Consider the following 14,006-nt stretch of genomic DNA (forward strand, 5'->3'; position numbering starts at 1 on the left):
TAGTCGCGGGTTCGAATCCTGCTGGGGCATGGTCGAAAATTTTTGTTTGTAATTGATTAATATCTGTGATTGTCTTAGGTAAGAGTGCAAAATCCGAAAGGGAAAATGATCCTAGTCACGCCAGTAACTAGGCTGGGTAAGACCAGATGCCTTCTGGAATGGTTTCTAAATTTAGTCACTCGACTGTCGACAGGTTTAATGCCGAGGACCGTGGTTCGGAGCCCCCGTTAAACGGTAGGTCTAATCGGGATAAACCCTTGTCGGTAAAAAGGAGACTTTAAAAAAATAACTAATTTAAAATTAAACCACAAAAATTACTAATTAATTACTTTCTAGATTAACTACTAATTAATTACTATAAGATCAGAGTAACGATAGTATTGTTTACAATAAAACCTTTTGTTTGGAGGAACTGGATCAGACACCGAAGATGCAATTAACAAATGGCGGAATCGTGAACCAGTGTTAGATATATTGGAAATTAATAGTTTAGTTATTTACTTGAATAACGATTCCAAAAGTGACAGTGATTGAATGAATCTTTCTGAATGTGGGATTATGATTCACTGTTAACAATTACTAAGAAAGGGTGATAAGTCTGGAAAGAAACAAAGGTGAGTATTCAATTAATATGGGATAACTGTAGAAAATCATATTGTAGAGTGTGATTTATGTGTATAGATATGTGTGTAATTGTTTAGAACATACATGGGCCTTTGTTTAAAATATATGACGCTAAAAAATAGTAGCTTTTTGCAGATATGGCAAATACATTAGGGAGAATGTAGTGAGTAGGTCTAGTTTTATTAAGAAAGGTTGTAATAGAACAAACTAAGGAGAAATACGATAACATCAGAATGACCTTTCAAGGAAATATTGCACCGAAGGAAACAAGAACTAAACGTAAATTGAAAATATGCTCTGTAATGAAAGTAAAATACACTATAGAATTAAAAGTTTTATGTAAATATAATTGTAGTTTAAGTACATTATATGTGAACTTTGAAAGTTTGAGGAGTTTAGGCGACCTTCAAAAACTGCACTAATTTTAAATTAGGTATCTTGGATTATTAAGTTGTAAAGTTTAACAATATTATTATTGTATTACTAAAATATGTCTGATAATTAACAATTGTATAAGGAATAAATACATTAAATAAAAATAAATTTTATTCTTAAAAATAGTGAAATTACATTATTTGCATATATGAAACTCCTATGACAAAAGAAATTACGAATTATTAACAGTAAATCTCTAACAATTTTAAAGTATTGGTAAAAATTACAGTATTTAACGGTTAATGTTAATATTAGTATATAAGATATGCAACTATATGACGTTTTATTGTTTAAACATTGTATCAATTATTTTGATTAATTACTTTATAGACCTAAGTTTTGAAAAATCAATAGTTAATTTACTGATTGTAAATATATTCCTTTAATATACATTCCTAAATTGTAAAAAATAAATTACCTTATTGTGATTTTTATTGTTTTAATATACATACTAAAGTCAAATATTTAAAATTGAGTTATTTGTATATTCTCTGTTTCGATATACACACATGTACTACTTCATTTATTATTCCATACTTATTTTTATTACATAAAAGTAAACAAAGTCTATGTATGCTTGTATTTAATACTCAGAAGTTGTTACAGTTTTGAAAATAATTTTACTTATGATACTTTGTTATAATGTTCAGTGGTGTAGTAATTTAAATTTATATGAGAAAATAGTTATTTTAATAGATGTTTTAATATACCGGCATTTATTAATTTAATTAATGTTATCTATCAAATATATTTCTGAAGCACAAACATTGAAAATATTGTGAAAGTAAGTTTTAGAAATGTATCATTTTTGTTCACTTTACTTTATTATGAGTGAAACATGATAATAAATGATACATGATAATCATAAATTGTGGTCGAAATTCGATCAACGATCACTAGTATAATAAAAATATATTTGAGGGTTTCTATAACTGCGAATAAGCGTATTTTTCAAAATCACTGAATAGTCCGATTTTTTACATAAAGAAAATGTTATTTGGGCACACTGTATTTGCGATATGGAGAATTGTATAAAGGATTTTCTTCCTGTCTCTCTATCAATTGCATTTCTTCGTATTTCTTATATTCCGCCTGATCCAATTTATAAATTCTCCATTTCTTCCAAAAGATGTATGCAATACCAGCAGCCACTATTGTTGAAAATAATGCTGAAATGTATAAAAATTAACACTTGAACAATAGTTAAACCTAAAATCATAAAACATATACTGATCAAAAATTCCGACAGTAGCGATGAAAACAAGACAGACGGCAGTAAAAGACCTCACAGTCCATGCCTATACAAGTTTCTATTAGCTAGGACCGCACATGCGTACTTGTTCTAATCTAACTTGACAGTTTTCACAACTCGCGTCCTTTTGTACCACTCGTTTCGTACCACAGTCTTAGTTGTGGTTAGATGTCATGTTTAGGTCAATTTTGTATTTACATTTTACTGAGGTAATATAATTATTCCATAGGTAAAATTAACAGCAGATAATGCGAAAGTATTGGTATAAGGTATGAATTATTAGTAAAATATTATAATTTTATAACACTAATTTTGTTGACTGTTATGGAACAAAGGATATGTTAAATAATATGGAAACAGAACTTATTTGAAGATTATTGTAAAGGTATGTTATATTATTATATATATATATATATATATATATATATATATATATAATATATATATATATATATATATATATATATATATATACTAGCGACCCGCCCCGGCTTCGCACGGGTGCAATGCTGATACTAAATTAAATACACTACAGAAAAAAATATGAACGTTGTATATAAAACATAGCGGCCCGCTCCGACTTTGCACGGGCATAAAATATATATGCCTATGTCACTCAATGAAAACATGATTAAAATCGATCCAGTATTTTTGGTTCATTCATTACTGCCCTTGGCCTGCATGCATTAAATTTGGAGTAAAACAATTCCTCTTCCCCTATACTTACTATGAAGATTTCCTGCTATCTTTGGAATATCTAAATTCATAAAATTTTTATTACATTACACATTTTTAAACGCAAATTTTAAATTTGTAATATCTCCGAAAATATTTGTTTAATTTACATGCTGTAAGGAACCATATTGATCTATATTAATTGCACACTGTATTTAAGGTACTTAATTCGATAAGGAATAATGCCGTATTGCTTAAAATAGCTTCGTAAATAAGCCATTTTCTCACGTAAAAAGTAAACAATAAAAATGGTTAATGTGGGTTATCCCTAAAAGATAAACATATACCATCGCGGACTTTTTTGTAGACCTTTTTATGGTGTACAATACTGTAGTACATTAATTTGATCTAACTCGTAGGGTTAGGCAGCGTTTTTGCTAATTGCTAAATAAGCCTAAAAAAATAGGTTAATTTACGACATCACGTTAGAAACCTCTAAAATTAGCAATGTTGCCTTAGTATATTATGCATGTATTATACATATAAACCTTCCTCTTGAAAGACTCTATCTATTGAAAAAAACCGCATTAAAATCCGTTGCGTAGTTTTAAAGATTTAAGCGCACATAGGGATATAGGGACAGAAAAGGCGACTTTGTTTTATACTATGTAGTGATATATATATATATATATATATATATATATATATATATATATATATATATATATATATATATATATATATTATAGGTATTATTATTGAAAAATTGAAACCTGGTGTAACAACAGAGAGAATTTTGTCAGACGTAAGACAAATAGATGCCCCACAAGTGCAGAGGATAAATATCATTAATAAAGAAAATGGGCACTAATTATTTTGCAGATAATGTAGCAAGTACTCTAGGGGAGTGCGCATGTGCAGTCCTAGCTAATAGAAACTTGTATAGGCATGGATGGCGAGGTCTTTTACTGTCGTCTAAACAAGACAGTTGGTAAATAATTGTGGAAAAGGTAATCAACATGCATCAGATCGACAGACTTACTAATATTGAATTAATTTTCACACACGTTATATATTTAATTTACTTTTAAGGTATATTTTATTATTTCAGAGACCCTTTGTGAATTTTATATCAAGGGTGTATTTTGTTTGTGCTTGCGTGTATTGTGATTAGAGATATATATTGGTGAAGCGTGTGGAATTCTGAAATTTGATTTTTCTTCGCATATAAAACATTTTTTCATTTAATGCTGCAGATTTATACGGTAATGTACAGTCGCCTTCTCGTACTTTTTTCTGCTATTTAATGCTAGCTAGTTTTCGCATTCCGAAACAAAAGTTTTATATGGTCTATTCAAAACGGCAATGAACTCACGTCATCAATTTGGGCCTGTTGCAAATTGTAAATTCGTTTTAGGGTCAGACAAAATTTTCCTTTCTATTAGATGTACTGTAGCGTTATAATAATTTATATAAAATATGATTTATATATATATATATATATATATATATATATATATATAATATAATATAATATAATATAATGTTTTATATTATATTTTATAGGTCAAAGCTAAAAACGTTTTGACGTCATAAATTTTGATGAGGTCATTTCATTGTTTTATTCCATAGACTATAACTTACCTATCCCCAGGTATGAGCTCATGGCTTGAGTAGTAATCGAACATTTCATGTTGTTTTTGGGCTGGGTATTTATGATAATGTTATTATCAGTGCCTTTTTCATAACAGTACTCTACGTAACATTTTTTAGTATTAACATATTTTAAATACACACAAGATTGGCCTGAAAATAATTGAAATATTTTAGGTATAAGATATATTGTAAACAAAAAAGTTATATTCATATATTATTGCAATTATTTACTATCAAGTCTATAAATTAATCATAAAGGGTTTACAACAGATGGTATTATCGCGTAAAATCACATTGGGTACATGTGGGTATGGACAATGGATCTGGTGTAAAATGTCCAGGCAAACAAATTACTATAAAAAAATCTAAAAAGCTAAGACAAAATAAAGTACCCAGCAAATTAGACATAATGTGTAGTTGCTAAAACAGCACAAGAGAGGAGAAAAATCACTCGGGCTAAACTAAAAGAAAGATTGACGGAAAAGAAAATAAAGGATGTATCCAAATTAATAATAAAATGATCTATGCCCAAAGTAAAAGCAACAATTACCAAAGAAAAAAATGAAGAAGTGACAATCAACGAATTGCTGTTAAGGCATATAGCAAAGTTGGACAAACAGGAAAATTATCATAAATGAACCTTAATCAAAACAATAGGCCTGTGGCCTCAAGAACAATAAATAACAAATAACGAAATTTCAAAAATTACATTATATTTCTAAAACTGGAAAAAATAGGTGTATTTGAAACCCACTTGATAAAGAAATCCTTTTTGAAATTTATAGTATACAATTTTTGTCTCACCATATATCTAGCTAGTATCACAAGAGTAGGAAGTGCCGTAATAATAAAAAAGTACATTTGCTCCTATCACGAATCTGGTATCAGTTTAGCAGATAATCCAGTAACAGTACTAACTATTATGATATTGCATTTTTGTTGCTCCAAATTATATAATTTGGAAGCAAGATTTGAATATGGATTCAGCTAATGGTATTTTTAATGACTTTGAGGGTATATTTAATAAGGGAATTGGAACTTCTCCTAATTTGCAACAAATACCAGCTAATTCGCTTTTGTCCTTAAATGCATGCCATTGTTTGCATATTCTCGTTGTCTCAATCTATTAGCTTGAAGACGTTCATTATATAACTCTTGCCTTTTTACACGCGTCTTTGCAAGCTGGTCTCTTATATTTACAATATCTGTAAACTATTCTTCTAGATTTACAGAAGATCACGTTTAGCATTTTACACTTTACATCTATTTTTTTTGTAATATATGTGACATGGGAAAATAATTATGACTTCAGATAATATAAAATATAGATTGTCTAGTATAGCTAGGCCAAGATAAGAAAGGCACAGAGCAAACAGATAACACGTGGCTAGCAAAAAGTATGCAAAAAGTAATCGGCTCGTTGTCGAGTGTTCACGATAATGGGGTTCGGGTACTAGGGGTAGTAAACGTGTAAGACATTAGACCTAGTACAAGACGACTTATGATGGCTATAAGCATAAAATTGAAGAAGGCCCGAAATCGTAGAATTTCCGAGCGTTTCCCAAGTGTTCTATTGGCGTGAGATGTTCGTAGCTGAAGGAGTCTTTCCCATCCCGAAATTATAAATCAATCTGGATGAATGAATCGGGAAATATGAAGTGATCAAAAAGAAATATTTTAATATTATCGTAATTAAATTCGGATGCGGTCTATATATATATACATATATATATATATATATATATATATATATATATATATATATATATATATATATATATATATATATACGGAGATAATGTTAGCACAACCAGAATTGATAGAATCATATAAAGAAAAATTGATGCAAGGAAGAAGTTAAGCAGATCAATAATCATAAGAAGCAATATATACATAGTGAGGATGATGAGAATATTCCCATTGATGCTAAAAATGTAGTACTATTACGATAGGAATTGGAAAACAATGATAAATGCGAATTAAGGCTTTATTAAAATATTAAAATAATTAAACAGTATTAACTTACGGCATTCCTCGGTGTTATTGCTGATTAGTTTTAATGTTACATTGTTGCTTGATACTATTGTTGGCATTATAGCATTATCACTAGTGCTTAAGACACTATCTTCAATATCATCGCAAAATATATTTGTCTTATTGACCCTCTCACAGTATGTTCCAGAATATCCAGCATCACAATTACATTTGTTACATTCACATTCTCCATTCCCCTGGCAGATAATATCTGTAACCAAAATTATATTATATTATATTTTATTATATATATATATATATATATATATATATATATATATATATATATATCTATATATATATATATATATATCTATATATATATATATATATATATATATATATATATATATCTATATATATATATATATATATATATATATATATATATATATATATATATATATCAGTATTTTCATACAGTATTTTCCGTCTCATTTTATTCTAGTTAAAAAAGGATATAGTGATGCCTGATATGACCGACAGTGTAACCAAACCTGCCTATAAAATTCGCTTCATTGTCAAATGACAGTATTTATTTTACCTGGTATGTATACAATTATTTATATAGAGAATTTATATTCATATATATTGTTCTTTACAGCAATACAACAGAAGAAATCATGAAAACATTACCCACACTCAAAAATATATCCAAATTTGGCGATGGCAAAATTTCATTAAAAGTAAATGTGATTATAATACATGAAAAGAGGGCCGGAGGTAAAATGATGGAAGATTTCTTTAAGATTAAGTTTGTTTAATTTTAAGGGAATATGCTGTTTTTACATAATAGCTTTTTCGTAGTACTTAAGCTAAATAATATTGTTTAAACGCAGAAACATAACAGTACTTTCCATGATGTGAAAGTTCAAATAAAATTAAATAATCTCCAAAGGGTCTAGCACAGGAAAGCTTTTTAAAAGTAAAAAATAATGAATGTTAGGAAACGTCTTATGATCTCCTATATCAAGTTTCCGAAAAGGAAGGTTATTATTTCCAGTTCAGACAGACCAGATTTCATTAAAAGTAAATGTGATTATAATACATGAAAAGTTTTTGTTACCCTTAAAAAGTTGTTTGTAAAGTGCCGTTAATTAAAAACTTAATTATTTTAAAGGGGTTCATTTACTTGAGACAAATGTAGATTGGTTAAGATACTTATAATTAATATTTTGACTTAAGGCCTCTTAACCGATATAACACTTTCAACAAGGATGTTAAAAATTCATTTATATAAAATAAAATAATACAATTTGTAGACCAACAAGATGAGTTTTATACACAAGAGTTTATCTCATATTAGTATTAACTCCTTGATTTTACCATAATAAGAGCACCGTTCTGAAATTAAATGTATTAAAGTTAACACTCTATATATTACACTATGGCATAAGCCTAGATACATCTGTTAGTGAAACCGGTAATGATTTTTCGGTAACCTAGTACACAGAAACACTATCTATTGTAAATTCTCTAAAATTAATTTATAGGTCTAGTAAGTAAACATTCAGATTTATATTTATAAACCAAGGTTGTCACAGTTAAGCAAAACTTGTTGATTATTTAAATTTGAATTGAATTGGCATACCTGATCCGAATTTGCAACGGTCTGTTGATTTATGACACGAACATTCATGCCCAGAATAATCTGAATTACAAGTACACGTTCCATCATTGCATGTTCCGTGATCGCTGCATATCCTACCATTTCCGTCTGTAGGGCACTCATATTCACAGTAAGTACCCACATAAGGTTCATTACACTCACACTTTCCACAAACGCAGTTTCCTCTAAAAACAATTAAAAAATGAGATTTGTATATTTTAATGTTTTTTAGTGATACATTTTAATGTTAAATTATAGAATCGGTTCGCCTATGTTGCCAATGAAGGTAAAAGGTATGTTCAGCTATATTTTTAGATGCATCACAAGTCTTCGATAAGATTTGACATCACGATCTTGTGCATAATCTACAGGAAATGTTACGGAAACAACACACTGAGTTATTAAAATCTTATATTACAACCAGAATTCGTAGAGTCAAACATGAAGTCAATACAATAAAATAAACTAAAGCCGGTGTATCACATCATTTGAGATACCACCAATGGAAAATATCACGATGGGTATATATTTGTATATGATACAACGACTCTTGCTCTCTGTCGATGCCGTCGCCGAATTGCAGAGAGAAATGGTCACATTTGGCGAATAAAAAGTACCTACACCTCCGCATTTGGAACGGACAGATTGGTTAGATTGGGTTACGGGGATAATTGCTGCTCCATCCATCGTAGTCTACAGATTTGGCCCGGTGCCCCTTCTTTTTATTTCCGCACTTGAAAGAGTCACTCACCGAACAGAAATTTGGGTCCAATGAGAAGGTCAGCGTCGCTAGGGAGGTCTACTTTCCAGATAAGCTGATACTTGAATAAGCTTTTGCCCCACACACACTTTCATCTACTGAAAGCATACCTGACAGACAGGCAGTTTGTTGTGAAACAGGATGACGTTATACTGATCTATATCCGATATATTCAGGTATTCCGCAGGGTAGTTTAATTGGTCCATTATTATATCTATTGGATAGAGCGAACCTACCGACCTCAAAAAACACCACCATTGCAACATATGCTGACAATACAGAGGTTTTATCATCACACGAATGTCCAATATCAGCCACAAGAAACCTCCAACTTCAACTAAACAAAGTTAAATTGTGATTGAAATCATCGCGTATCAAAGCAAATGAGACAAAATCTAGTCATGTGACATTCACCCTTTGTAGAAGCACTTGTCGCCCAGTAAAAATGAATTATAGATGTTCGGATTAAAGTGTTGCGAGCCATTGTTGATACCCCATATTACGTCTACAATAAACTAATTCAGCCCATAATGAGTGTGATTCAAGGTGTTAGTGGAAAGTGCTCGAGAAAATGCAATGGCCAAACAGTTAAATGTGCGCGATGACAGTAAAGTGCGTAAGCTCAAAAGCATACTACGATACGAACTGATTAATAGACACGTAGAGTGTGAGTAGAATAATAATCTTTTTCTTTTATAATAATAATTTTAATCTTTAGATTAAAATGTTGACTATAAGTTTGTACAGCAAAGGACTGAAGCGATCTTCTACATGCCAATATAGTTATATTGTATAATAGAAATTATCAAAATATATTCATTGCCTACTTGTAAATTGTAGATATTAATAACAAATTATAAATAAAATAAAATAAAAAAAATAATTGTTGTATATCATGTAACAATTACTTACTTTCCTGAACAGAAATTACTGGCGCCTCTTTCAATACATCCGTCCAATGAATCAAGACATTCTTCGCTACATCGATCCCCCTTCCTATATTTTAAAGATAATCTCATTATACTAGAAATTCTTGATGTATATTTTAGATGTAAAAATAGCATACCGTTCCTTTAAAACGGCCAACGAATATCGACATTTATAAAACCTCGACAACGATCTCATGACAACTGTACAAGATGCGTGAGTTTTATATGTTCTATAGCGTGATTATATGGACATCTTAAGAGTGAGTCAGTAAAATAAAATATATAAAATATTTTAAATAAAATAAATTGTACACTCTTAAAATGCTTGTCATATGTCTATGGCATATTAAATATATAAATATATCAACAAATATAGAATAGGAACTTAAATGGGCCATAATCACACTGTACATCTAACTCACCAGAAGGCCGGAGGTAAAATGATGGAAGATTTCTTTAAGATTAAGTTTGTTTAATTTTAAGGGAATATGCTGTTTTTACGTAATAGCTTTTTTGTAGTATTTAAGCTAAATAATATTGTTTAAACGCAGAAACATAACAGTACTTTTCAGGATGTGAAAGTTCAAATAAAATTAAATAATCTCCAAAGGGTCTAGCACAAGAAAGCTTTTTAAAAGTAAAAAATAATGAATGTCAGGAAACGTCTTATGATCTCCTATATCAAGTTTCCGAAAAGGAAGGTTATTATTTACAGTTCAGACTGGCCAGATGGGTATTGACTTGAATGTGGAAAAGCATTGCTTAACTAATGAAATTATTATAGGAATTGAAATATATGATATGTGTATATTCACAGATCATTTTCCTTAATCTATCGAAAAGAAAAATATGGCTACAAGTTATTTAATAGAATTAAGTAAGTAAATTGGGAAGTTTGAAGAGAAGGTTTTCAACTTCTTGCTGTTAAGATCGGGATAGTATAACACCAAAAATATTAAGAACTCAGTGTATATATGGCAATATTGCAAGGAAGAATTGTTATATATATTGATATAGATATGATTCTGCTATTATGTTGTATTATCTAAATATCATTTGACGATACCAGAAACGTATTTTAATTGGTCTTTGTGTCAAGTTGTCCCTAGAATAATATAGTTCTGCTTGTGAAAAAAATTGAAAAATCATCGAAAAATGATCATTGTCCAATTAAGTGCCTATAAAAATATATAAGAAAGAAAGGGGGGTTTTCGTAATCAAGATTGTAACATATAATTACTGTATTAAGAAAATTTCTTTTAGCTAATTTTAGATTATATAGAATATTGTGGAAAATAATTTTTTAATTTATAGTTTCTTACTGTAAAATGTCAGAGGCAATAACAATCTATAATTCAAAATTAAGTTATCAGTTGTCAGTATTTATTATTTTTTATGTAAATACTAATAATATGTATAAACTAATATTTAAATAAAATTAATAAATTATTAGATTTTATATATTATTATTATTGTTTAATAAGTTTTTATTGAAATTATACTTTTTAAATTTCCCCGGTAGTAAGTTAGCTTTAGCTCTGGTGGTTTAGACAATGAAAACTTGGCTAGAACTTTATATATCGAAGATCGCATTCTATATATCGCTTCTATTTTATTGAAACATTGACTCATAATTAAGCTCGTCTGTATACTATACAACTTTGATTCAATTCAACAAAGCTACCAAATATCTTACTGGGATTATATAGAATGTTTTTAACTTTAATTTAACACTAATTTGTTTAATTTTGGCAACTTTCGGCAAAACCCCTGTAATACATTAGGTGCTTGTAGATATGTTAGTCAGCGATATCTAGTGGTGAATGCTAAGCAATAATGTGAACAATTGTTAAGCAACTTGAGGTAAGTTTTAAATTTTTTTAATATTTCTCGATATAAAATATCGGGTTTCCCTTTAGGATTATTGAATTATTTTTAAAATTGTGTCTTATTGTTGTTTAATTTGAATAAATTTGCTGTCGAAGACTATTATACATTTTTAGATACTTCTTATGATGCCACTCTCTCAAAAAGCAATTTTCACTTTTGGTTTTAAAAATTTAAAAGTGGTGCTTTTAATGTAATGGACAATGAATAGTTAGGATGACCAAAAAAGGGTAAGGAGAATGAATTGGAAGCTAATAACTATTCCCAGGTGTTAGATTACATGTGATTGGAAATATCTAAAAGAACTGTTTCAACATCGCAGTTTCATTGCTTTCCAGGCAAAAAAGAAGAGCTCTCTGTGGCGTATTGTGTACCGACGGTGAAAAGTGCAGTCATCGATTACTTTAGGAGAGCCACTAGCATCGACACTGGAGAATAATATTCATAGCGAATGATGTTCTGTTAACCTTTCTTGAGCTGTTGTTGTTATTGCTGTAGATGTCCACTGATGTCAGTTGAACAAATTAAATAAAACGGATTTCTTGCTCAGCCACATATTGGAATAAAGGTGATTGATACACTGTTACAGTGTGAATAGGAATTTTTGTTGCAGACACCGTACTTACCATACATAGGACTGATTACCACTTGTTTAGATCGATGCAGAATGGCTCCTTCTTTGGTTCTTTAGAAATAGTATCGCAATATTGTGAAGATGTTATAGAACAATATTTTAATATATATATATATATATATATATATATATATATATTGTAGCAATTTTTATCAACAAGTAACTTTTTATCATCATGTAGTGTAGTTACATAAAAGCACCTAACACAATTTATTTAAACGTTTGTTATATCACTCTAAATCACCATCACCATTTTTTCAAAATGTATATTATATAATTGAAATACACTTACCATCCCTTATTACAAATGCATTTGCCGCATGACAAGATACCATTATTACAGGTTACATTTTTAAGGGCAGCATCTAAGTTAATGCAATTGCATTTGTCAGGGAAATTTATATCTATAGTAAGTTCTTCATTGATGTTCTTCTCTCTAATAATAATTCTTCTCTGTAAATATAAAAAAATTAATGATTTTCTTTAATTCTACTTCAATATTATTAATTAACAGTCTAATCAATTATATATATGTTGAAAATTATATTCAAAATAACAGTGAACTCACGTCATCAAGATGTTTAATGTACAAAGCTGTATGATACGTTCAAACATGTAACCGATTTAGCTTACAAAAGTCGTCCGGTTGTCAAACCTTTGCAAAATTCTTCAAAATGTTAATTATAATAGATTTTGCTGTAATAACCGGCAAATGCTATCTTAACACTTTGCTTGTTTTTATTAACTTCAGATGACTTATTATTACTTTGGTTGAAAATGCCGAAAACAGTCGAAAGAAATCAGTTAACATACTTCGAAGAAGAACGAGATAAATGAGGCCCTCTCTTGCTAGTAAAATATTATAATGTTTAGCGTGTTGTAGCTACACTGATTAATAGCAAGGGCATAGTCACAAAAACATCTCAAAAATTGAAAAATATAATTTTGTATTCACCGAAAAGAAACTGCCCTCGTACAAAGCGGGTGACGAAAGATCAGCTTGATATTTTGATCAGCTATATCAGAAATCAAATATATATAAGGCATAAAAACAAATTGTAGATTTTTTAATATAAACATTTAATACTATTATACGATTTTTAAAAGCATATAACAAAATCAAGTAAGATTTATTATTTCAATTTGTGTATTCAGATGAGACATAGATAGTTCATAATGGATATTTTGACAATTTCAAAGATAGGATATATGCAAGAAATCGTACTACACCGCGTAAAAGACTTATATGCATAGATATGTGTATAATTGTTCAGAATACATATGCATACAGCATTTGCTTAATATGTACGAGAAGAGAATGAGTACTAACTCTTTTGTAGATATGGTAAATACATTAGGATGTAGTATGTAGTGATGTAGTGGTTACATCTAATATTATCAAGAAAAATATACACAGATAGTAAATATGTAGAGAAAGTATATTTAGAATTTTAGAGAAAATATGTAGTATATAAAGAAAATACAGTAATAAAGAAATTTAAATATTGAAA

At 29.3% G+C, this 14,006-nt stretch overlaps 1 protein-coding gene and 2 long non-coding RNA genes across 3 annotated transcripts in view; 2 read left to right on the top strand and 1 right to left on the bottom strand.

The window, feature by feature from the left end:
- The first annotated feature begins 3 nt into the window (after positions 1 to 3).
- Positions 4 to 676, top strand: LOC143204106 (uncharacterized). The gene is made up of 2 exons (XR_013007515.1): positions 4 to 234; positions 410 to 676. It is a non-coding gene; the product is annotated as an uncharacterized LOC143204106 (long non-coding RNA).
- A 472-nt stretch (positions 677 to 1,148) lies between these two features.
- LOC143203907 (integrin beta-nu) overlaps positions 1,149 to 14,006 on the bottom strand; it is a 33,520-nt gene continuing 20,662 nt past the window's right edge. The window contains exons 8-14 of the mRNA XM_076416235.1: positions 12,788 to 12,948; positions 9,958 to 10,041; positions 8,268 to 8,470; positions 6,669 to 6,887; positions 4,631 to 4,792; positions 1,451 to 2,228; positions 1,149 to 1,255 (exon numbers count right to left, since the gene is read on the bottom strand). Of these exons, the coding sequence (XP_076272350.1) occupies positions 2,053 to 2,228; positions 4,631 to 4,792; positions 6,669 to 6,887; positions 8,268 to 8,470; positions 9,958 to 10,041; positions 12,788 to 12,948 (1,005 nt within the window). The 3' untranslated portion in view covers positions 1,149 to 1,255; positions 1,451 to 2,052. The remainder of the gene's footprint in view (positions 1,256 to 1,450; positions 2,229 to 4,630; positions 4,793 to 6,668; positions 6,888 to 8,267; positions 8,471 to 9,957; positions 10,042 to 12,787; positions 12,949 to 14,006) is intronic.
- The window catches only part of LOC143204145 (uncharacterized), a 38,843-nt gene continuing 28,819 nt past the window's right edge, over positions 3,983 to 14,006 (top strand). The window contains exon 1 of the long non-coding RNA XR_013007529.1: positions 3,983 to 4,106. This is a non-coding gene — a long non-coding RNA (uncharacterized LOC143204145). The remainder of the gene's footprint in view (positions 4,107 to 14,006) is intronic.

This window comes from Rhynchophorus ferrugineus, unplaced genomic scaffold (genome assembly GCF_030347505.1).
Source record: "Rhynchophorus ferrugineus isolate W39M unplaced genomic scaffold, kcgeb_rfMv2 rfM1, whole genome shotgun sequence".
In the NCBI taxonomy this organism is placed as follows: Eukaryota; Metazoa; Arthropoda; class Insecta; order Coleoptera; family Curculionidae; genus Rhynchophorus; species Rhynchophorus ferrugineus.